The following is a 24,948-nucleotide window of genomic DNA, read 5'->3' as shown; positions in this document are numbered from 1 at the left end:
CTGGTATCTTATTCTCGTTTGTTTTTTTTTTTTTTTTGTTTTTTATTTTATTATAATTATAATTAATTAAGCTACTTGTAATTGTTGTTCATCTGCTAAACTCGTATAGAATACCTACAATTATGTCCGATAATTATGCGTGGAATTGAAGATTGCGTTATATTTTATCGCCCCTTCATATAACTAACGGTATGAAAATTTTATTTAATTATTTATGTTTTTTTTTTTTTTGAGACAACTTAAATAGCCTGATATTTATTTCATTTTTTTTTTAATTATTTCTTAAATGTTTAATTTATTCTTAATTTAAAAAATAAAAAAAAAGAAACTATTTTCAATTTTTTTTTTTTGTTGCCTCTGGCTTTTCCGCGTGGTTGATATTTTTTTTTTATTTTTTTTATTTTTTTTTTCAACTTATATATATCACCATTGGATTCCAAAGCTATAGCCTGTGATTTGGTTCATTTATTTTAGAAAAACGAGCATTTATTTTCCGTACTCGACAATAATATTTTTTTCTTCTTTTTTTTTTTTTTCAAATTTTCATTTACATTTTAAAAATTTTATCCTACATACATTTTGTATTTTTTTAGCTTTTTTTTTTTTTTATATAAACATTCAAAAATGCAGGTAAGATATGATAAGGATTGTCCTCGTTATTAATAAATTTATCATTTGGATTTGTAAAAGAAGAATAAAAAAAAAAAAAGAAGAAAAAAAAAAGTCAATAAATTATATAGGAAGAATAATTGAGATTAAAGTCGAGTATGATTTTGTATCATGGAAAAATAAAATGTTCAGTTGTATCTTAAAAAAAAAATTGCTAATAAACCATCGCATAATTAATATTGTTGTTTAAATTAATATGCGAGGTCCAGTTACTCATAACGAGTTATTGCATGAAATAATCTGGCTGATCTGAATCCTTTTCAAATCTCTTGGCTTCCTCCTGCATGCTCTCCTTGATTTTAAGAATGGCTGCTGACTCGTTCTGATCCTGCGAACCAACCAACACCAGGCCGGTTACACGTTTTATCGACGAGCAACATTTAAATCCCAGTATTTTTCAAATTACCAATTTTAATACTTTTTTTTTTATTTATATTTTCTTTTCTTTTTTTTTGCACTTTTTGATTTTTGCCATTTTTTATGATAATCTAGCAAGGTACGATGGACAATTTGATGATGTTTTTTTTTATATTTTTACACTGATAAAAATATAACATTATAAATAATTAATACATGATGTTTTTGTCAGTGTAAATAATATAATGGCAAAAATTAAATTCTTGATGGAATTATCATGTCCAACGATCCTTGGGTCGAATGTTGGCCCATTTTTTATTGACCCAAATATAGGTGCGGTGATGGTGCGTTGGTAGGTATGGGCTTTGTTAAATTAACAATAATAAATAAATAAAAAAAAAAATTAAAATAAATGAATAAATTAAATAAATGAGAATTGGATTTTAAATTAAAGGATATTTATTGGGAATGGTGAATTCTCATCAGGGTGCTCTGACCCACAACACATGGACGTTAATGAAAAAACGATAATTTTATAAATTGCCTGATTATAAATTTTAAATAAATATATTTATTTATTATTTTCCCCCTCCTACGCACGCACACCTCACCCAAATTGACAAAAAAAGTACAAAAAAAAGAAAATGAAATAAAAAAAAAAAAAATTAATAAAAAAATTAAATAATTAATAATTTTAATGAGAATAACAAAATGAAAAAAAAAACTGATAATTAATGTATTTACATTTTAAAAGTCTTTTTTTTCATGTTGACTAATTTTTTTTTTTTTTTTTTTTTTTCAAATAATGAAATATACTAATCCGCAATTCACAATCGCAATTCGGCTCACGCATCCATGTGCTACAGGTCAGTACAGCCTAAGTACTATAAACAGCTACCAGATATTTTTTAATTTTTTTTTTTAAATTATATTTTTAAGAATATTTAATTGTTTATATTCAATAAATTGATATATATTTTTGTTATCTAGAACGTGTGTTTCACGCGTTCATCGATGAAAAAATAGAAAAAAAAATTAATAAATAATTTTTTTAAATATTAATTATAATTGTTTGTTGAGTAGACAAGTAGTGGTAGTGACGACATGAAACACACGCTCCATTCTGCGAATGAAAAACAAAATAATATATCGTAATAATTAAAAGATATATAATCGCGTTTTTTAAAAATTAAAAAATTATGTAGTTATATTTTACAATACTCGGTAGCCAGCACCCTGTGAGTTTACAAAAAAAAATAATAAATAAAATGCAATTATCTCAGTGTAACAAGATTACATTTATTGTCTCGATTTCATTTGACGTAGCCATAATATTTTTTATTGTTTTTTTTTTTTCATTTTTTTATTATGCTTCTCACAAGTCACAATGCAACTTACAATGTGAGATTTGTTAATTATTTTTTTTTCAATAAATGAATTTTTTTATTATCTATTATCAAGATGCGTTTACACTTCAAGACTTGACAATTTTAAAAATTTTTTTTATATTTAAAAATATTGATTTATTAAGTACAAATATGTTATTTTAATATTAAAATTTTAATAACAAAAATTGACGAAAAATTGAAGTAATCACGAAACGCGTATTCTAATAATATTATTAGAAATTATTATTTAATTTTAATAGTTTAATAAGTCTTACTTCAATGTGGCAACCGTGTATCTTGGAACATAAGCGTACCTTCGATGTCGAGTATATATTTTATTAAATTCATATTATTATTACTTTATTCAAGTTAAAAATTATTATTCAAAAAGTATTTATCAAGCTCGTTAACAAGTACAAATTTCAAGATAATTTTCAATTTATAAATATTGTTATTTTTTATTAATTCAAAAAACAAATCCAAAATTTCGTACTCGAGCTGATTAATAATTGTGTGACAACGTTTATTTTTTATTATTTTTTTACATGAATTTTAATTATTTATGCGTAATTTAAAAATAACTAATAGCAGCACAGCATAGTCTAGTACTGACCTATAACCACCTGCGGACGGATGGATTTTTTTTTGTGAAGAAAAAATGATTTTAAAATAAAAAAAAAATTTTTTTTTTTCAAATATGCCTATTGCCAATTTGCCAATCTCACTCATTCATTTAGGTTCAGTACTCGTACTTAACTACCGACTCTTATTATATGTGTATACAAAAATAGTAACGTTTTTTTTTTTTTTTTTTTTTTTATTTTATTTTTTCGATTTTTTTTTTTTTTCATTTGTAACATTTATCATTGTTATCTAGAAGAAAAAATTAAGCATTTTTTTCTTTCTTCACCGTTAAACATAATAGTAATAATAATATAATAATAATAATAGTAATAATAGTAATAATAATAATAAAAAATGAAGTGAGCAAAATAGTCGTTCATTGTTTATCAATAAACATCAAATTAATATCGATAAAAAATAATAAGCATTTTGTTATTTGATTATAAATATTTACAATGCTTTGAATTATTATTATTTTATATTTTTTTTTATTTTTCTTCCCTTAACCATGCTGCACCAATGACTGTTTTATAACTTAAAAAATAATTTCATAAGAAAATACATTATTAAGCACAATTACCATGCCATTATTATGAAATGATAAAAAAAAAAATGAAAAAATTATTTACAATTAACGAGCATGAGTTAACGAAGAATATTTGACCAAAGTTAAGGTCAATCTTTTTTTTTATTTTTTCATTTTGTTGTATATTTTTTTTTAAATTGAATTATGAAATTAATAAACTAGACCGTTGTTACTATTATTATGCAAATAAATTGATATTAAAATACATAGTCTATACGTATTTAATAGTTAGCGAAATTAAAAATAAAATGCAATGATTAGAAATTGTAATTTGATAATTCAACTATTTACAAATAAAAGATAATTAAAATTAAAATGAAAAAATTGTATTATTATTTATTTATCATATAGAAAATTTGTGTAAATTGAGCAATTTATAAGCGGCAAGAAGTCTACATTAATCACGTACCCGTCGCTTTATTATATTCATTGAAATTTATCAGGAATTGCGACTGATTTTATAAAGAAAAAAATATTGCCGATTTAAAGAAAAAAAGAAAGATATATTTTTTAATATTTTAAGTGAGCAAAATTGTTGGAGGGACTATCTGTCATAATGCTGAATTTATTTTATCATTAAATTGTGATGTAAAAATGAAATGACATAATTAAAAATCAATAATAAAAAAAATTATAGATGTTTTGTGAAGCGACTAGAATTTAACGTGAATATTTAGATTTTGTTTTTTAAATTTAATATCAAATTATCAATACGACAGATTATAATTTAACGAAAAAAAAAATATTATTTATACTTATATATATTTAATAAATACAATAGAAAAAAAAAAAAAACAAAACTAGACAATGAGTGCAATCACAGTGTACGAATTATGATTAGACAGACTTTTGTTTATCTCGGGCACCTTTTTTTTTTTGTTATTTTTTATTTTGCTTACATGCTAATCATTCATCGCATCAAAATAAATTAAAGAAAAATAATATATAAGACACATTTTGGGTTTATAAATCAACCCTGACAAAAAAAAATTAAATCCGTTAAAAATTAAAACAATAGAAATTATAAAAAGATAAGTCAGAAAAAAAAAAAAAATTAAAAAAAAATTATTTGCAACCTTATTGAGTGTTAGCAAAGCGAATACATATAATAGTGTATGGCAATAGTGGCAACTTTTTTTTTTTTCTTTTTGTTTTCTTATATTTTACAGTCTTATATAAAAAAAAAAAAATAAAAAAAAAAATGTCTTGAATTGACACAGCAGGAATAATGGCAATTTGAAAATAAAAAAAATTATTATTCAATTATTTATATGTGTATGTACTTTTTAAATATATAATTGCCATTTTTCCAAATTTTATTTTTTTTATTTTTAAAAGAAATAGACAATTATGTGTGTATTTAAGTGTTATGTGATTTTTTTTTTTGTGTATAGACCGTAATTTATATTTTGTTTACCTATATGTAAACTTGCTCATCACTGGGCTGTTATTAATATTTATTTTTTTTTATTTGTGTATGAATAGTATGAATCGGTGTTTAGTTTAATTACGCGACGAATCCTTCCATGTCACTGTGTGATTAACCCGGAGGCAGTCTACGACGTCAATGAGCTCGTAGCTGGATCCAAGGCGATTTTGAGATTTAAAAAAACTGTCAAGAATACAGAATGTGCACGTATGCGGTTACTCTGTTGTATCAATAACCCGTTAATAGTATTTTAATCGTGAGGAATTTATTACATTTATACTATTTTATTAAAAAAGATTCAAAAAAAAAAAATAACAAAAATAATATTATCCTGATAGACTGGTGGATCGATCTTGTATCCCAAACGAAAATTCAGATATTTTATTTATTTTTTTTTTTTCTACATACAATATAATATTATTAATTTCTAAATCGGATACCTGATCGATCTTTTTTTTTTTTCTTTTATTAAATTTTATTTCAATTGCGATAGAAATTACCACACCAGCTAGATAAAAAAATTAAGAAAAAAAAAAAAAAAGATTAAATGTTAACTTGTTTTGTTTTCTTTGAAATTCTTTTTTTTTTTTTTTCTTAATTACATGCGTTAATTGATTATTGAGAATTCTGATTAACCACGCGATACGTAAGTCGTGGATTGTGAATCGATTTATAGCAAATTATTAAAAGAAATTATTATATTAATATATAATAAATAAAAAAAATTGAATTTAAATATAATAAGATATATATGATTTATAAATAAATAATATATAAAATATATATATTTAAAAAAATATAATTATTATTTTTTATATTTTAAAATATTAAAAATTAAAAGTGTCATTAAAACACTTATTGATACTCACGTTTTCACCAGGACCACCAAAACCACCAAGATTATAGTCACCCATTCCACTTCCACTGTCTTCTCTGGGTGTACCTGGACCACCATTTGCTGGACTATTTTTCATACCATCAAGTCCATCACCATTTAGCACTGGACCCATTGTGTTTGGTCCCATTGGACCCATTGGTCCACCCTCTGGTCCACCACCCATTGGAAATTCCTATAAAAAACAAGCAAAAATAAATCAATAAAATCAAATTGATGTATATTTTAATAATATTATTAATTGATTAATTAACTTACACCAGGCATATTGCCTCCAGGTACTGTTTTCATCATGGTATACATATTTTCATTGCCACTATTACTGCTGTCTTGTGGACTTGGCATTATCGGCGTACCTGGACCAGGTGGTCCAGTTGAACCTGGTGGACCACCATAATTACCCGGCGATGAAGATGAATAATTCATTGGCTAAAAATACATCAAATTAATCATTTAATATAATAATTTTAAATGATATATAAATATAAAAAATAAATCAATTACTGTTGATGTATTTGGCTGCCATTGTGGTCTACCACCAGGTCCTGCCATACTCATTGGTGGCATACCAGGTCCTCCAGGACCACCAGGTCCTAAATTACTATTTGGTGGTGGTCCTCGCATACCTGGATTATAATTACCAGGACCCATTGGTCCCATTGCTGGTCCTCTTGGTGGATTCATTCTTGGATTCATTGGATTCATTCCTGGTGGACCTACATTTAAAACATTAACACATAATATATTAAATAATATTATTATTTTATCATTTAGCATGAACATTTAAACTTTTTTTTTATTAATAGACAACTAATGTAAAAGCGTTAGGATTTATTGGCAGAAATAAATGCGTATGGACAAACAGCAGGATTGTGAATATTATTGGTGTTTAAAATTAGAGTTTTGCAGTGTTTAAAATTGCTTTGAAAAAAAAATTACATTAAATAATAATTACTAGATGCATTTATGCATGACGTACTAATGGTGCAATAGCTAATCATCTAACAAAAAACCTCAGGGAATTATTGTGATAACAATTTAATTTTTTCATATTTAATTTATAAATTATATTTGATTTTTTTTTTGCTATTAAAATAGTGCTTAATAAATTTAATCTTTTTTTTTTTTTGCAAAATAGTTTCATGCTAATTGTGAATGTTCTTTTTTTTTGTTATTAGAATATTTGGATTACAAGATTTTAATACAAGTTTATTTTGTTATAGACAAAAAGTGTTTTTTATATTTTTTTGAAAAATCATTTGTAATGTAACATGTTGTTGTTGATGTTGTTTGGGGATAATAAAATATAACAAGAAGTTAAGCATTTGACTATAAGTGATGTGAGTATGATTCTATTGTTGGGTTGCTTCCTACCTTGCCACCCTACAAATTCTCCAGCTTCGCCTGAGGAACACAAGAGCACACATTAGTACGGCAGGTAGGCAAAGTTGATGGTAGCAATGACTTGTTATTAAACAGTGGTATAATTTTTAATTATCATTATTAATAACAATTAAATTATACATTATTTAATACCACTGCTCACAACTAGACAATATTTAATATATTAATTTTATTTTTTCTTTTTTTAATAAATAAAATCAATCCAATTCACATTAATCCAAGTCCTTACTTTCAATTACTTTTTCATATAATCATATCAAAAAAATATTGCTGTTTTTTTGTACATTTTTTTTCTTTAAATTTCTGTTTTTAATTTTTTCTTTTAAATATTTTTATTACACATGCTTCTAAAGTCATTCTTTTATCGAAACATTTGCCAATACGCAAAAAAAAAAAAAAAAAGTTTAATTATTTTTTAATTGTTGATTTAATTGTCAACTTTTTAGCTTACCTTGTCTGTTGGGGTCCATACTATTTGGCATCATTGGTTGTCCTGGTGGCTGAGTAAAAAAAAATTGTATTATTATATTTATTATAAGTGTTGTTTTTTTATTTTTAAATTTATTTAAACATACTCCATTAAAATCATTTCCCATTTGTGGCATACGTACTCCTCCCGGTCTTGGACCTGCTGGATACCTTGGACCCATAAACTGTAACAATTCATCATTAATTAAAACCCTTTATTAATATCACAAATTTGTTTATAATATTATTTTTACTTTTTTAGTTCAAGAGATAAACTGGTATTAATGAAACTATTTAAAATCCCGAATTTGAAGTTAATTTTTTTTTAAATAAATAGTTTAGTACTCAACTCACAAACCACACAGGGTTTTTTATTATTTTAATCTGTATGTGTTCGAGAAAGAGTTGAGTTATCAGATAAAAAAAATTATGATAATAGTTGGAGCAATAATCAAGCAATGGTTTTACAGGGAACAAAATGCTCAATAAATTGTAAATTGAAACAAAAAAAATTAAAAAAAAAATAATGACAACTTGTATTAAAACAAAAAAACAAAAAGGGTCATTAATTTAACTTGAAAATTACAAATTTAGATTGTTAATTATAATTTTATTTGATTATAAATTTTAAAAAGAAAAATAAAAAATTATTAAAAACCACAAAAATTCATATGAACCTTTTTCTTTTTTTTTTTTTTTTCCAAAAGACAATTGTTAATTATTATTATCAAAATAAATATTATTCATAGTTCCAGTTTATTAAAAGTATAATTTACAAATTTAAAATTAACCAATTAACAAATTATATAAAAATTAATTTAAATAAATTTCTCAACAATTATTATCAACTGGTACTATGATGAATAATTATTTTTTCATGCTGACGTGAATCAATCTTATCACCAAGTGTAGTAATAAAAGTAAAGTAAAATAAATAAAAAATACTATTACAAAAGGTAAGAGAAAAAAAAAAAATCGAATATTATGAATGTATTATTTTGTCATGCTATTGTAGAAATGATTGAGACACGTAGGCACAGAATAAAAGACAAATTTAAAAATAACAGGATATAAGCAAAATCTAAAAACATGATACGAATAATAAAGTGATTGTTTCATGTAAATTGTTAATGAATAGTGTATATTGTTTATAATAATTAATAATGTTATTGTTAAATTATTAAATCATAGAAAAAGTGAAAAAAAAAAAAAATTAGAAAATGTTGTGATTATGTATGATGCGTATATGAGGCTTACCTGACTGGACATCATCTGCGAGTGTGAGGGCGGGGGTTGCTGGGGGTGCTGGGGGGATGGCTGTGATGAGGGGTGTGTGGGCGGAGATGGTCGCATTGTCGAGTTGTTCTGCAACAAGCAACGCAAACGACAGACATGTAGCAACACTGCGATCCAGGCAACAACTATAAATACTAAATAGGCTTTTCCTTTTTTTTTTTCGGGAATAATTATCAAATATACAAACATAAAATAAATTTTTTTTTAAAAATAATAGTTTAGTTTTTTCAACTTAATTTTTTATTAATCTTTATAATAGATTTTTTAGTTGAAAAAACTAGCTAGTTATTAGAGACATGACAAAAAATCAAATTGCAAAAGAAAAAAAAATAAATAATATTTTTAAAAAAGGTACTTAATTTATGATTTTAATTAATTATTTATTTATTTATGTTTTTTTTTTTTTTTTTGCAAAATGGTTAATGCTTTACAATGTATGATTTCCTTTTTGTTTTTTTCCAAGATGAAAAATTAAAAGAAATAAAAAATGAGGTGCTGTTAGAAACAAAAACATTCAAATGTAATTCAAACTCATTATACATATAAATTTCATTCATACAACAATTAAACAGCACCTCAATAATAACACGAATAGACACACTTAAATGTACTGTCAAATTAATGAGGTCATATTAATTGTTTTGACAATGCATTTAAATAAAAAATTGTTAAAAACGAACATCAAAGAGAAACTGTATGTAAATTAATTTGTACTGATTTTTAAATTATTAGCTTTTTTTTTTTTAAATAGAAATGATATTTAGTTGTAATAAAATATATTATGATAATATCTAGTCTCTAGGTAGGCTGTTTTAAAACAAAAAAGGTAAATAAATGAACAAAAAAAAAGTAAATAAATATTGAATAAAAAGTGTAGTGATTAACGAATATGTCATTTGCAAAATGTGAATATTGTTGTTAATTAATAATAATAACAAATTGGATTTATTCATTTGCAGTATGTAACTAACAAGATCAAATATACAGGTATTTGCTTTGAGGAATTACTAATTGGTGTCAGGTATAATCTCTAAATATCTAAATATTTAATTTAATTGTGATATTCCTACTTATGTTGCAAAAATAAAAAAATAATTTATTAAACAATTATTCAAAGGTTTTTTGACGAGCGTACATATAAAAAAAAAAACAATTTTTTTTTTTTTAGATACACAACTAAGGATCAATACCAATAAAAGAAATTATTATTAATTTTTTTTTTTCGATACATTTAAATAAGATTGTAAATTTGAAATTTACACTTGTTTCAAAACTATAATTTTTAATTTTAATATTTTCATTTCAAAGCCTTCCTAGAGTACTAGGTATCTAGAAATATTCCTACTTAAATTTAATATTTCTTTTTAAATTGAGTTTTGATATTCATTCATTAGCTAGATTTGAATCAAGTGTAACTATTGTCACAGATTTTTTACTCGAACACGTACATAATGATTTAATTTATGTTTTTTTTATATATTTTTCAAAACTAACTAAATAAACTGAAACTTTAAATTTTTATAATAATTGTTTTTTTTTTTTTAACCAAATGGTTAAAAAAAAAAATATTAAAAACTTACTGGGAAGAATCCAGGAGGAATTGGTCCACCAGACATTTCATTTGGTGGCATTTGACCAAGTGGTGATGGTGCTGCAGCATTCTGTAATGAATTATAAATAAATTAATAAAAAGCATAAAAAAATGTAAATTAATTAAATTAATTATAAGAATTAAAAGGTAGACGAAATAAATCGTCATGCAAAGTGAAGAGCATAATAGAAATGATAAAATGAAAGTAAAAATATTTGTAAATAAAAAATTAAAGTTTGAAAGTAATTAGGGCATTGATAAATTAAATGAATGATCAAGCTGATATAATACTTACGTGAGCAATTCCATTAACTCCATAACCACTGTTTACAAATCCCTAGAAAATGTACAAGCAAATTAAGAAACGAAGATTTTTTTATTATTATTTTATTAAATAACATGCACACCTTGATGACAGTATCATGATAAGATTAATGAAATCTAATTTTTTTAAATTGATTAATTATTGTAAAATATATAAACAATACTTACATAGTCATGAAATGCTTTGGCTTCACTACTGTGTTCACAAGAATCACGTCTTTCTGGTGCTGCACAATAAAGATCCCAAAAAACACTATAAAAAAATAAAACTCATATAAGTTTTTAAACAATTAAAATCAGAAAATTAATTTATGTAAATGATAGTAAACTTACCACCACCAAGAGTGTAGAAATCCAGGTGGTTCACCAAGTGTTATATTTTTCTCCCATCGTATCTGAAAAATATATGAATATTTTAACATAAAAAATAGTACAAAACATCTATATGATTACATAAAAATTATATGAAATTATTATTTACCTCAGATAGGAATGTTTGTGCTGCTTTTTGTGCTCCAACATGTAGTAAATATTCATAAACATAAAGTGCCAATCTGCAACAAAATACATTTCATATAGTAAACATACAAATATTTTTTTAACAAAAATTATATTTTCTACAAAATGACAAATAATAATTTATGCTCTAGTTAATGTTTATTAATCGTTTGAGTGTCAACGACCTAGCGTCATTTATAACGGAATCATTGTTTCTTCTTGATACAACAAGAAAAGTAACTTAGTAAACTGACCATCCGCACACATGCATATTATTTATTTTTTTTGTTTTTCAAATGTAAATTAAATTCTGTATATAAATACAGACTTGTTAGATATTATTATTTTTGTGTTTAGATTAAACATCAATAATTTTCTCGGCAGAGAAATTTGAAAAAAAGATTTTTTATTTTTTTCCTTTTTCAAGTAGAAAAAAGGCAATGGAGAAAGGGACTCTTCTCTTGTCTCGATTTATCTGGAACGTCGACACAGAGGTGCTCAATTCACGTGGTCACGTGTAAATTTATAATTGACATAAAAAAAAAATTAACATTATTATTTAATTATAAATAATTAAAAATTAAATTTTTTTGTTTACAAATATTTTCATTTTTTTTTTTAAATTTCCTAAATTAAAATTATATTTATTATATTAATTCAATTAACAATAACAACAAGTAAATATTTGAATAAAAAAAAATTTTTTAAAAATAATGACAAATATATTTTGACAATTACTAAAATAAATATTATCATTTTTAAAAATAAAAATACGTACTTTTCTCTTGCTTGACTGTCTGAGGGCACTGTCGAGCCCTTTCCTTTAGCGTACATCTTTGTTTATATTATTATTAAACAATATATATATATTTTTATTTAATTATTAATTTTTTTAGAGGTATTACCTCTGAGTCTGTGAACACCACTCAGAATGGAGCAACAACGCGCCGGAAAGAAAAGGAAGCGTTGAAATCAGAGGGGGACCACAGAGAAGGTAAATGAGATGAAGGAAAAAGAGAGAAAGATAACGAGAAGGGGAAGGAAAATATAGGGGGGAAGAAAGAGAGAGATTGTAATTGTATTCACCTCTTTTTTTTAAAAAAAATAATATAATAGTCTATCTTTATCAAACCGGTAAAAAATCAAATCAACATAAACAAATAAATGAAAAAAAATACTGTCAAATAGTTATCTGTCAAATTGACACTTTTAATTTATACACAATCACTTATTGAATTTAAAAAAATGAATAAATTTTATATTATTATTATTTAAATGACTTGAATGTTATTAATTACATATTGTTATCAAAAAATTCTTCATTATGATGGTTGCGTGCACAGGTCGCACGTCGTCATTGCTTGACGACGGCGACAACGTTGTCGTATTTATTTAATATAACAATAATTATTTTAAACAATTAATATATATATTTTTTTTCATATATATTGACGCGAGTATAAGAGAGAAAACAAAATACCACAAACTGTAACAAGAGAGAGATACCGTTAGTTGTTGGCGTTGTCGAACAACAAAACTCTCTTCAAAAGTGAGTAAATATTTTTCAAGTTTTTTACCAATAATAATTACATAAACACTTTAATATAATTGTAATTATTTTTTTCTGTTAATTAATATTGTTAATATATCACTTGTATAAAAAAAAAACATTTAATTTTTATTAATGTCGCGCCTTACTTCACTCTGTGTATGATTTTTGCTGGCTTGCTTGCTTGTCGTTTTCATTCGTGTCTATATATTCACCCCCCGCGGCATATAACCAACACATTTATATTTTTATCAGTATGTGTTTTTTTGGTGTGTATATATATAGCCATTTTTTTTTTTTTTATACGGCCCCTTTGGAAAAAATCCTTCGATACTTTGGTCGTCGCGACGACGCGCACGCCACACTTGCGTGGATATTTTTTATATCAAAAAAAAAAATTATGAGTAAGATAAATTTTCAATGTAATCATTTAAATTTCATATAATATTTTTATTTTTAATTAATTATTACAATTGGTATATTGTTTTTGTTGTTGTTGTTGCTACACCTGCACTATTTTGGAGCATTTTTTTTTTTCATTTTTTGTTACACATGCGCGTAAATATATTTTCAGTTAATATGCGCGCGCGCGAAAAATTTACCTTGTAATTCAGGTACGAAAATGGTATTTAAAAATGATTATTTTTTAAAAATTAAAAATATTATTTTTAAAAAATATTATATAATAATAATAAATATAAATAAATTTAAAATTGAAATATTTCTTATCAGTATAAAATGAAAATCATAAAATCATTTAAAAAATAAATTTTATTTATAAAAAAAATAATAATAGTAATAAATTTTTTTACTGATATAAAATTGTTGTTATTTATTTATTGTTATTATTGTATATTGACGGGGCCCTGGATGATTTTGTTGTGGCATTGGCTGAAAGGCATCATCAACATGATTTCATGAGAGTCTTGAATATGTACCGCCTGATAGTGCAACAACACCGGTGGGAGGGTTGAAAAAAAAAATCATAAAAAAATAAATAAATAAAACAAAAAAAAAAAAGAGAAATAATATCACCGATGTGAGACGAACTTGTCCGATGTAATACAGCCGACAATTGACGAGGCGTTGGTTTGGTTGTCGAGTATATAAAATAGTCGCGATGAGGGGGTGAGTGGGTGGTGAATAGGAAAAGAGGAGAGTGTTACACACTGGCTGTTCTTCTCAGTGTGCAGCTTCCCCTCTTTAATTTTTTTCTGCAAATCGATATATCCTTGCCAACAAAAAATTCCATTCAAATGAATGTAAAAAAATATTTCGAAAAATGCTTAATAAATTTTATTTTAATATATTTTTTTCTTTAATTAACAAAAGATAAATTAATTTATGAAATATTTACAGGATCAAGGAGATATTTCATGTTGAATTATCAAAATTAGTATGATAATTAAAATATGGAAGGACCTGGTACAATAACATGGGAAGAATTTTTAAATGATGCTGAAAAATTTTTACAAGTTTCGAATAATATTTCAGACTGTTGGGAGATACGAGGTGACAAGGTACATGGTCCATCAGGACGATCGATAGATGAATGACTTTATCATCATCATCATATACAGCTGTATCAAATTATTATTATTTTTTTTTATCAACTAAAATTATTTAAATCTCAGTTAATAATTACTCATCGAAATATCAAATTGTATTTATTTATTTATTGAAACTTTTGTTTTTATTTTTTTTAGAAAGAACCTGGTCAAGCATATTTATTTCATGAAGAAAAAATATTTATATCATCTGATAAAGTATCAATGTTAAATTCAAAAACAGATGAAATTTATAAAAATTATGAAAATGTCATTGATCCATTTGAGGCACCAAGTTGCAATGATTCACCATTGATTATTCAACATCATATACTGTGGTCATTGAGTTACAGTGTACCAGTTTTATATTTTAATGGCTGGTTATCTGGTAAGTGTTTTTATATACGTTTTCTATTTTTTTTTAATGCTGATTATTGTCTGTAAAAAATAGTTATATAGTAGCCTTGATGAGAGCATCAAATAATCATTAATCACTACTAGAAATTCCAGAAAAAAAAAAAAAAATACTTTACGTGTTATCCCTACTAGACCTTAATCCTTGTGGAAAAAAATATTCAAGTAGTAAAGTAGCAACCAGTTGAATTGTCTCTTCTGATTGTTAAAGTTTTTTAAAACTTTTTTCAATGAGAATAAGATATGATGATAAATATATTTATTGGAAAATTTAATGATCAATTATTGTTCAATTGATTTAGGTCAATTTTTTTTTATTTTAAAAGTTATTTGTTGATTAGATTTTACAGGAGTTAATTCAGTCAATGTCGAATCAGCACAAAAACTTATACATCATGGTTGCCTTGGTTACAGTGAACTTTCACAAACAATTCATCCAATTCTAGGTAAAACATTTCTCTATTTGCATCCCTGTATGTCAAAGGAACTACTTCAAATAACACCAAAAAGGTAAAAATAAATATTATCTATTTGTTATTAAATTCTATATAATATTATTATCTAATTTAATTATTATATTTTTAGTGAAAATAAATTGATCAGTTGGTTAAGTGCATTTGCACCAGCAGCATTAAATTTAAAATTAAAAAATGAATATTTTGAACTTACACGAGGAAATCAAGTCAAAGACAAATTCAAAAAGCCAACTTGATGGTCAATAATTTAATTATCAATATTTAATTATTTATCTTGATGAAAATATTACATTTGTATTTTTCAAAGTAATAAAATAAATTAAATATTATTTCAAAAGAAATTATATTTTTTTATGTACATTTGTTGTCTCGTTATTTCGAAATTATTCAAGTTGGATTTATGTAATTACATTTGACATAAAATGGTATTAAATTTTCAACAAATAAAATTATTAAATTGAATTACCAGATTTAATCTTGACTGGTAATTTTTATGAATAATTATTTTTTTCTTTTGTATACAACAATTGAAATTAAAAAATAATTTATTTTGTTATTTATCTTGAATTTATTTTCCATTAATATTGTCATCGACTTTGCCCTTTGACAATATATTTGAGTGCAATATATTTGAGGGCTGAATGAATGAATGCACTTTAATAATGTGTAGGCGAATAATTGTTATATATAATAGTCGTTGCCATAGTTACTAAAATACATGAGCTTGTACCTGAAAGCTCGTCATTGCATTTCTTCATTTCCACGTAATATACTATTAAAAAAACATTAAATTTACTATTTATTTATTAAAAATAAATAAGCAAACAGAAATAAATAAATAATGTTAATATAGGTCATGTTTTTTTTTATTTCTTTATCTCCCTTTAAATTATTACTTGAAGGGAAAATTCATTTCCGTATCCTTTTGCCTTACAATTTCCGGATATAATTTAAAAACCGCTGATTTAAAAAAAAAACCTTTTTTTTCAACAACAAATTAAGTTTGTTAATAATTTAGTATTAATTATAAATAAATGTAATATTTTTTTCAGAATAATTATACCACCTCTCTCGGCGCTATTCAATCGTCGCCGAGACGCAAGTAATGCTTCAGAATTTAGTTTTCCACGCCACAAGTGTTCGTGGCGTGCTCGCGCAAAGGTGCCATTTTTTTTTTTTCAATAATATTTTGATCAAAATAAGCATTCAAATTTTTTGAAAATGTGTATCTTATTTATTTATAATAAAATTAATTAATTTATCTCATTCAATTATTTATAAAAAAAAAAAAGTATGAATTAACTTTTTTTTCATTCGAAATTTCTTTGAATATAATTATTACTAAACATATTTTCGAAATTTATTTTTAAGTTTTTAATTTTTTCAGAAACAGCTGCGTTGATTGATGTAATTTTTAAGGGTTGATCTTGATTATCAAAGGGTTGATTGAGTATATTATAGTGTCAAAGATAAAACTTCTTTTGTTTTAAAAATAAAAAAAAAAAAGGGTTGATTGATCAAAGAAACAAACTGTCAAAATATAAACGAGGGTTGTTTTTTTTTTCTAGATTTATTTATTTTGTGTTATCGATATGTGAATTTAATACTTTATATTATATTTATGATCTATTTTTATTCTTTTGAAAACTGCGTCCTCAATGATAAGTCGCGGATGCTGAGAGGGGGGGTCAGAATGAATGTGTGTGCTTGAAAAATATATACAAGTGAACTAGACGAGGGTGGATCTCCCGCAATGTGTAGTGACACGCGAGATTTTACAGGAAGAGTTAAATGAAGTGGAATTGAGGAGATAAAGTCACCTCTTCATTAAGTGAAATTGTTAAATTTCAAATGATATATCTTTAATTTAATTTTTTGTTATTATTTTTGTGCTTAAATTATTGTTATTAAACTTTTTATTTATTTATTTACATCATTTCATTTATAAATTTAATAATATTTTTATTTTTTTTTATTTCTTTACATTACCTGTTATTGGCATTTGATTAAGCGTGAAATAAAATATTGACTATCTGAAATCTTGCTGTTTGATTGAGCCCTGAAATTAATGGAAAAAAAAAAAATTAAAGCGGGAAAAATCTTGAGCTTTTCTTCAAGGGTCTAAATATTTCCACTTGAATTTTTTAAACTCTTTTTTTTTTTTTTTAATCGAACGTCGATCGAGGTCAATTCACTTGATGCTCATTTCATTAAATTACTTTTTTATTTATTTTTTTTTAAAGACATCTTATTTTTACACAATCTAATCGAAAAATTAATAATCTTGCATTAATATAAAATTAATTTTCAATTGAAAAATCTTAATAATTTTCAAGGTTGGCAATAAAAAATTATACAAAAGTATCATTAAACAAATAAAATAAAAAAAATAAATAAATAAAATAAAGGGAGAGTATTGGTATCATTGACAACATCCAGTGTATATATTTAATCCTTGAAATGAGCTGTATAAAAATGTATAACAATTGCAATATAATCACACAAGTTCATGATAGGCCAATGTAACAAAGTATTTGTGATATTATGATAGTAAAATTGTTGCAATAGACAGGAAGGTATATATAATAGGGGATATAATCCAACATATATTCAGTCAAATTTATATATGAGTGAGTGTTTAGATTTGCCTACAGGTTTAATTCACGGTATATATATATAAAACAAGGTGGCACAGATTTAAAGACCCCCATCACATCCTCTTTTTGACGGCTATCAGTTTCCTCTTATTTCATTTATTATTTAACAAAAAAAATTAAATTTCAGAATGTCATCACGTTGACTATATTTGAGTTGTAAAAAAATTTAAAAAATAAGAAAGGTAAAAATTTAAATATATTATATAGAAATTAAAAATTTATAATATTTTTTTTTAATTAATAAAGGATAAATTAATGATATTGTTTATAATTAAACGATATATATTTTTGACTCATTTGTTGGCCTTTGGGGATTTAAAAAAAAATATAAATAAAATAAAATAATAAACTGTCATAGAGGAAGTAGAGGCTGTGTGTTCCACTGTCAACGAAGAATATGGAAGCCCCCTCGGAACTGTAAGTTTATATTTATATTTAATTTATTTATATTATACTTTAGATATTTATATCTTAATTTAGTTGAATTATCAATTGTCCATTTTATTTTATTTATATATTCAGTAGTTTTTCATGCATTTAATAATTTTTGTATTTTATTTTTTTAAATTGTGTAATAATATTTTTATGATGATGATGTTGATTATTAATATAATTTTTTTATTATGAGTTTTTAATTTATTTTAGAGTTTATTAATTATTTATAATATTAGGTTAATTAATTTTTAAATATCATTAATATCATTATAATTTTTTTGTAAAAATAAATTTAAAATTTAAAATTTTTAAATATAAATTAATTAAAAATTCAGCTCTATATTTGTTAATAAAATTTTTCGTATTATTATTTTTGTATTGGGTAAATTGAAATGTTAAATTATTTATTTGATAAATTTGGATTATTAAAATTGAGGAAATTTAAATGAAAAAAAAAATAATTGAAATAGAAAATATGTCAATTTTTAAATTATTAATTTTTATTTTTAATTATTATTTTTTTTTTGCTGTTATTTTTTGAGGTTGATTAGTAAAATTTATGAGCACAAATAAATTGAAATTTCAGGTGACTTGACGCAAAAACAATCATTCGAAAAATTTTATTAAAAAACGTGACAAGTAATTTTAAATTTATAATAAATTTCAATTTTTTTTTGACACTACGGTCACATGGACTCGCTACATTTAAAAGACAACAAAAAAAAAACAATTAAAAAACTACTATTTTACATCAATAGATTTGATTTTAGGTCATTAAAAATGACAACTTGATTGAAAAAATAAATAAAATGCAGTTGAGTGTTAAAAAATTTATATCAAACAAAAAATCTAAAATTGCAATATAAATATTAATATGACACGGAAGGAAATTCATGTTTCGTTTATCATTAACAAAGATCCAACTTGGATTACAAAAAAAAAAAATTGAAAATAAATATTTTTTCATAGTCAAAAGCATGAAGGATCAAGGAAGTTACATAATAACTCAGATAATCAAGACTCAATTAGAAAATAAAAATAAATAAAAAACCATATATTAAACATCAATATATATTTTTTTTATTTTTAAAATAAAAAAATCTTAAAATCATAAAATATTTATGATTAATAGTGGTATATTCAAAATGTGAATTACACTACTGAGTTGTCATTGCATCCTGTTTGTGGGTGTGTTTGTGTAATTGCAATTATTTTTGATTGTTACGTATCGCCCACATGGTTTATTGCACATTATCAAATACTCGAGACTTACATAAATTTATTTCTAATGATTATTTAATTTGTTTTTAAATTATTTATTTAAATTATATATTTAAAAAATTATTAAATGCAATTTGTACTTTTAATATTGTCATTTTATAACTAAATTAAAATAATCATAATTAACAATAATTCCTATTAATTAACAGACTATTTTTCAAATTTAATTTCATCAACAAACTCTTGATGATGATGAATATTATGTCCTTGAACTTGGTTCACGTGCAATTTATATTACACTCGAGTTGTCATTTATTTTTTATTCACAAACACGTGTGTCTTATTAATTTTTTTTTTTTTTCGAAAAATTATAAACTGTATTTTATTTTTAAAAAATGCACAAATTTTATTGAAATTAAATTGATTATATTTTTCACAAAATAAACACTTGAAAATTCCATTTGTTTGTCAAAAAAATATTGAATTTTTTAAGTCAGCATTTTACGAACTGCTGATGATATAAATAATTTTAAAAAATATCATCAATTCAGCATGAGATTATTTTAATTAAAATCAATAATTCTTGAATTTTTTTTTCTTTCAGATTGCCATTATCAGGAGATGATACAAAAGCAACAATAAATAAAAATATAAATTTACAAAAAAAATCATGTAACAGAACAAGTAAAAATAATCCAGTTTATAATTTTTTAAAAAATAATGCTCTAACATTTATGACTGTGCTTGGTGTATTTACTGGTATTGTTGTTGGTTTAACACTTCGACATTCACGTGCTGAACGTTGGAATGAACGTGAAATAATGTACATCAATTATTTAGGTGAATTATTTTTGAGAATGCTTAAATCATTGATATTACCATTAATAATTGCTAGTTTAATATCAGCAATTGGATCATTGGATTTATCATTGAGTGGTAAAATTGGTGCACGTGCAATTGTTTATTACATGACAACAACAGTCAGTGCAGTTATTCTTGGCAAGTATATATAATTTAATTTTTAATTAATCAATAAATAATAATAAAATAATTACAGGAATAATACTTGTGAGTATAATAAAGCCTGGTTCAGCTCAAGAAAGTCTTGAACAAACTGGAGTTGATGATTCAAGACCAACATTAACAACAGACACACTGATGGATCTTGTTAGAAATATGTTTCCACCAAATCTCGTTGCAGCATGTATCAGTCAAACTCGTACTATTTTAATTGATCCAAAAAATCTAACAATTGGTAAAACAATATATAAACAACAAAAAACATCATTTAAATATTGCCACATTGTCAAATATATTTATCCTTTTACCTTTTGTTTTATTCACTCTAGGAAATGATTTAAATCAGTGGAAAATAAAACAAGAAGAATCACCTGGTATGAATGTCTTGGGCTTAGTTGTATTTGCAACTGTTTTGGGTATAACACTTGGAAAAATGAAGAACGAAGGAAAACCATTGTTAAATTTTTTTGAATGCATGTCAACAGCAATGATGATTATAACCAACTGGGTAATTTGGTAAGAAATAAAATAAGATAAATTATTAAATTATTGTATGTAAATTTAATTTTGTAATTTTTGATTAATCAACAGGCTATCACCAGCTGGTGTACTATTTTTAGTTGCATCAAAAGTAATTGAAATGAAATCATTTCAAGTTATACTTGGACAATTAGGAATGTATTTTATGACTGTATTAATTGGTTTATTTTTTCATGGTTTTGTTGTATTACCAATAATATTTTTTATAATGACTAAAAAAAATCCACTTGTTTATTTAATTAATATGACACAAGCTGTTGCAATGGCATTTGGTACATCATCAAGTTCAGCAACATTACCAGTTGCAATAAATTGTCTTGAAACACGTAATGGAATTGATCCAAGAGTAGCAAAATTTGTAATGCCAATTGGTGCAACAATAAATATGGATGGTACTGCACTTTATGAAGCTGTTGCTGCAATATTTATTGCACAAGTACGAGGAAAAGTATTGAGTTTTGGAAATATTGCTGCAATAAGGTTTGTTATTTTTTAAATATGAAAATCAATCAAAACAATTTAATTGATATATATTTATTTTATAGTATAACAGCAACTGCTGCTAGTATTGGAGCTGCTGGTATACCACAAGCTGGACTTGTTACAATGGTTATGGTTTTGGATACTGTTGGTCTTCCATCAACTGATGTCACTCTTATCATTGCCATTGATTGGCTCTTGTGAGTTAAATTTGACACATTAATCTCTCCCTCTCATTCACAATAGTAATTGTTTTTATTTTTCTAACAGAGATCGATTTAGAACAGCAATAAATGTCATTGGTGACTCATTGGGTGCTGGTATTGTTAATCATATGAGCAAAGATGAACTTGATGCAATGCCTCATTATACTGCACAAATGCAAAATAACACTGAACGTCATCATTCAACATCAATATGAGCTATTTCATTTACAATATTTAACGACAATAATTCGAGCCATATTTTGGCAATTAATAGGTGATTTAATAATTTATTTCGAATGATTAAAAATAATAATTATTATTATACAATAAATGACAGTCGACAGATAAATATATAGACATATATTTTTTATTTTTTTGTCATTAATATTTGGCAAATTTTCTTCACCATTCAAGTGTGTTCTAGCAAAAAATTTATTTATATTTTTTAAAAATCCTTATTTTAATTTCAAATATTTTTCGAAATTATTTTCAACAATTTATGCAATAATCATTTAGATTATTGGTTAAACAAAAAATTAAAAAATTAAAATTACAAACAACGAAGAGAATAAACTGATGAAAAATAAAACAGGTACTTTTGTTTATATTTTTTTTTTGTTTTTATTACATAATTTATTATGTATATTTATTGTAGACGAATTTTAATTAATTCATAGTATTATAATTAATAAATAACGCTGAAGAGAAAAAAAAAAGAAATAATAAAACCAAAACAATATATCATATTTACCAAATTAAAAAAATACAAAAACTATTAGTTAATATAAAATAATAATAATATAAATGTTTAAAAAAATTGTTTGTTCAAATTAAATATAAATTAATAATAACGTCCAATTAATTATTGTTGTGTGAATTTTTAAAATGAAATAGAAAACTCATCAAGAAAAAAAAAAAAAAAATTGACATCAATAAAAAAACTAGATTATATTTGTTGTTGTAAAAAAATAAATAAATAAATAAATAAATGTATAAAATAGTTGTATTATTGTTTAAAAAAAAAAAATGTCAATTTAAAAAAAAAAACATGATAAAAGATAAAATTGAATAAAGAATAAAGAATAATTTGTGTTGTTATTTTAAAATTAAAAAAAAAATAAAAAGAATGATAATGTTGATAACTAGATAAAGAAGAAATAACAATTAAAAATAATAAAGCTAGATGAATATCCGTGACGAAATAAATGATAAAAATAAAGTGTTTGATTATTTACAATATGCAATATGGAGACGCAATTGGCGAGGAAACAGGGCTTGAATTATTTTGTGATGACCCTCAATCGAAATAGGTATTCTCATGTGGAGTCGTCCGGATCAATTTGTCATTCAGTGTCAAGCAAGAAGGAAGTTTGATTGTCATTCGATCGTCAGTTGTATCAGGTAATTTATATAAATCAAAATTATTTTTACATCAAATCATTAATATTTAAACTATTGTTATTATTTAAAAAAAATTAAACTTGAATAATATTTTTATGGATAGAAAGATATGCCAATATAAGACTGAAGCGATCGTCTCGCCTCGATGAGCGTCAAGGTATGAGAATAAAAAGTGACATTGTTGCTGTTAATTCAATACCAAGAACAGTATTCAGGTGCAAAACATATCGTAATTTATCACAGCTAAGTGGAACGTGTAGTTCATCATCAAATCTTGAAGATAAAATTATTGAAGAAGAAGAAGACGAAGATATGGTTGAGGGTGGTCCATCAAATAGCCTTGAGGGTAGATATAATATAAATTTATTTTAAATAAATTTGGGCGAGTTATTACATGGTTGTTTTTTTTTTAACAGGTGATAATATAGAGAGACCAATAACACCAGGTCCAGCTCCATTGCCATCAGAAATGAATGGTGTTATTAATCACAATGAACAACAACCGGAACAACATCATCATGAAGTAGAAGAAGATGATGATGATGATGATGAAAATGATAATGATGAAGCTGAAGCTGATGATGATAGTCAAGCTGAAGAAACAAGTCTTTCAAGAACAAATAATGCCAGTAGTTTATCAATGGGTAAATTAATATTTAATATATATTATTTTAATTTAAAAATATAGATAATTTGTAGGTTTTATTTTTCCTCATTTAGATCCTCCAGAAATTAAAGTTACAATTGATGATAGTCTTCAACAAATGGCACATGAATATCGTGAAAAATTTGATGGTTTTGCCGAGTTATATCATTTTAAGACAATTGAAGAATTTCATGAATTTATAAAATCAACAATTGATGATACAGATTTATTAACAACAGGTACATCATCAAATATTCAAGATAATTATATACAATTATTATTAAATGAAAAAACAAATGATAAATTTAATAAATTATTAGCTATTAATCGTACAACTGTTTGTCAAGTATTAATTAAAAATCAAGATATTATTAAAGATATATTTGAAACAGCAAATTTTGATGATTTTCCAAAGCCAATAATTGATAATGAAAATAATGAAGATAAATATTTGAATAATAAAGTTGAAGAAAATATGAAAAAATGGTATATGATTGAAATAATTGGAATTTGGCTTAAAAATATAACTGATATTGATGGATATCGTGATGCTATTAAGAAAAGAGTTTTAAAAAATAATTGGGGCATTGAAAATGATCGATATGATGGCATTGTGGTACCCTTGAATTATAAATAAATTTATGGCAATTTGACAAACAGGAAGTATCAGTTACCAAAGAAATTCATTTGTTCCTTTGTCATTGAAAAAATAAACAATGATACAATACATGTTGTATAATTAATTGAAATTAATATTATTTTATTTCGAAAATTTTAAATAAATTCATCAGCTATTTATAAATATTTGTAATTTATTAATTTTTCTT

The 24,948-nt window shown here is 24.1% G+C and overlaps 4 protein-coding genes across 16 annotated transcripts; 3 read left to right on the top strand and 1 right to left on the bottom strand.

Annotated features, from left to right (window-relative positions):
* Positions 1-373: 373 nt before the first annotated feature.
* Positions 374-12,421, bottom strand: LOC122858122 (single-stranded DNA-binding protein 3). 6 transcript variants are annotated; one of them, XM_044160821.1, is made up of 14 exons: positions 12,308-12,421; positions 11,513-11,585; positions 11,365-11,426; positions 11,200-11,284; positions 11,003-11,044; positions 10,697-10,777; positions 9,078-9,185; positions 7,928-8,005; positions 7,804-7,852; positions 7,323-7,352; positions 6,453-6,664; positions 6,207-6,377; positions 5,923-6,123; positions 374-997 (listed from the first exon to the last, which is right to left on the bottom strand). In XM_044160821.1, the coding sequence occupies exons 1-14, from the start codon at positions 12,361-12,363 to the stop codon at positions 893-895; spliced, it is 1,353 nt and encodes a 450-aa protein (XP_044016756.1). In that variant the 5' UTR covers positions 12,364-12,421; the 3' UTR covers positions 374-892. The 6 variants fall into 6 exon arrangements, with proteins under 6 accessions (XP_044016756.1, XP_044016757.1, XP_044016759.1 ...); XM_044160823.1 differs by lacking the exon at positions 374-997 and adding an exon at positions 3,989-5,236; XM_044160822.1 differs by lacking the exon at positions 7,323-7,352.
* A 544-nt stretch (positions 12,422-12,965) lies between these two features.
* Positions 12,966-15,803, top strand: LOC122858172 (ubiquitin-like-conjugating enzyme ATG10). Of its 6 annotated transcripts, none has more exons than XM_044160900.1 (5): positions 12,966-13,078; positions 14,438-14,598; positions 14,785-15,013; positions 15,381-15,549; positions 15,625-15,792. In XM_044160900.1, the coding sequence occupies exons 2-5, from the start codon at positions 14,491-14,493 to the stop codon at positions 15,749-15,751; spliced, it is 633 nt and encodes a 210-aa protein (XP_044016835.1). In that variant the 5' UTR covers positions 12,966-13,078; positions 14,438-14,490; the 3' UTR covers positions 15,752-15,792. The 6 variants fall into 6 exon arrangements, with proteins under 6 accessions (XP_044016835.1, XP_044016839.1, XP_044016834.1 ...); XM_044160904.1 differs by lacking the exon at positions 12,966-13,078 and adding an exon at positions 13,371-13,482 and having other exon boundaries at positions 15,486-15,549; positions 15,625-15,803; XM_044160899.1 differs by lacking the exon at positions 12,966-13,078 and adding an exon at positions 13,382-13,482 and having other exon boundaries at positions 15,625-15,793.
* A 1,097-nt stretch (positions 15,804-16,900) lies between these two features.
* LOC122858109 (excitatory amino acid transporter 1-like) lies at positions 16,901-23,252 on the top strand. 3 transcript variants are annotated; one of them, XM_044160798.1, is made up of 9 exons: positions 16,901-17,354; positions 18,300-18,354; positions 18,531-18,589; positions 20,433-20,827; positions 20,886-21,083; positions 21,178-21,364; positions 21,440-21,868; positions 21,934-22,068; positions 22,139-23,252. In XM_044160798.1, exons 3-9 carry the CDS (start codon positions 18,570-18,572, stop codon positions 22,287-22,289), a joined length of 1,515 nt encoding a protein of 504 aa, XP_044016733.1. In that variant the 5' UTR covers positions 16,901-17,354; positions 18,300-18,354; positions 18,531-18,569; the 3' UTR covers positions 22,290-23,252. The 3 variants fall into 3 exon arrangements, with proteins under 3 accessions (XP_044016733.1, XP_044016732.1, XP_044016734.1); XM_044160799.1 differs by lacking the exon at positions 16,901-17,354 and having other exon boundaries at positions 17,862-18,354; positions 22,139-22,808; XM_044160797.1 differs by having other exon boundaries at positions 16,902-18,589.
* A 124-nt stretch (positions 23,253-23,376) lies between these two features.
* On the top strand, positions 23,377-24,758 carry LOC122858151 (suppressor of Mek1-like). The gene is made up of 4 exons (XM_044160867.1): positions 23,377-23,475; positions 23,579-23,821; positions 23,928-24,104; positions 24,175-24,758. Exons 2-4 carry the CDS (start codon positions 23,635-23,637, stop codon positions 24,756-24,758), a joined length of 948 nt encoding a protein of 315 aa, XP_044016802.1. The 5' UTR covers positions 23,377-23,475; positions 23,579-23,634.
* The last annotated feature ends 190 nt before the right edge of the window (positions 24,759-24,948 follow it).

This window comes from Aphidius gifuensis, linkage group LG5 (assembly GCF_014905175.1).
Source record: "Aphidius gifuensis isolate YNYX2018 linkage group LG5, ASM1490517v1, whole genome shotgun sequence".
Lineage (NCBI taxonomy): Eukaryota > Metazoa > Arthropoda > Insecta > Hymenoptera > Braconidae > Aphidius > Aphidius gifuensis.
This window is presented reverse-complemented; position numbering and strand designations above follow the sequence as displayed.

What these genes read in the sequence shown, in the direction of transcription:
- LOC122858172 (XM_044160902.1), top strand. Translation starts at nt 14,491, where the DNA reads ATGGAAGGACCTGGTACAATAACATGGGAAGAATTTTTAAATGATGCT. An exon ending in GGGAGATACGAGGTGACAAG is followed by an intron (nt 14,599 to 14,784) that starts GTACATGGTCCA and finishes TATTTTTTTTAG; the next exon opens with AAAGAACCTGGTCAAGCATA. An exon ending in CTTCAAATAACACCAAAAAG is followed by an intron (nt 15,550 to 15,624) that starts GTAAAAATAAAT and finishes TTATATTTTTAG; the next exon opens with TGAAAATAAATTGATCAGTT.
- LOC122858151 (XM_044160867.1), top strand. Translation starts at nt 23,635, where the DNA reads ATGAGAATAAAAAGTGACATTGTTGCTGTTAATTCAATACCAAGAACA. An exon ending in TCCATCAAATAGCCTTGAGG is followed by an intron (nt 23,822 to 23,927) that starts GTAGATATAATA and finishes CACCAGGTCCAG; the next exon opens with CTCCATTGCCATCAGAAATG. An exon ending in TTCAAGAACAAATAATGCCA is followed by an intron (nt 24,105 to 24,174) that starts GTAGTTTATCAA and finishes GATAATTTGTAG; the next exon opens with GTTTTATTTTTCCTCATTTA.
- LOC122858109 (XM_044160798.1), top strand. Translation starts at nt 18,570, where the DNA reads ATGGAAGCCCCCTCGGAACT. An exon ending in TCCAAAAAATCTAACAATTG is followed by an intron (nt 21,084 to 21,177) that starts GTAAAACAATAT and finishes TATTCACTCTAG; the next exon opens with GAAATGATTTAAATCAGTGG. An exon ending in ATAACCAACTGGGTAATTTG is followed by an intron (nt 21,365 to 21,439) that starts GTAAGAAATAAA and finishes ATTAATCAACAG; the next exon opens with GCTATCACCAGCTGGTGTAC.
- LOC122858122 (XM_044160821.1), bottom strand. Translation starts at nt 12,363, where the DNA reads ATGTACGCTAAAGGAAAGGGCTCGACAGTGCCCTCAGACAGTCAAGCA. An exon ending in GAGTTAATGGAATTGCTCAC is followed by an intron (nt 10,778 to 11,002) that starts GTAAGTATTATA and finishes AATTCATTACAG; the next exon opens with AATGCTGCAGCACCATCACC. An exon ending in TTGGTGGTCCTGGTGAAAAC is followed by an intron (nt 998 to 5,922) that starts GTGAGTATCAAT and finishes GTTGGTTCGCAG; the next exon opens with GATCAGAACGAGTCAGCAGC.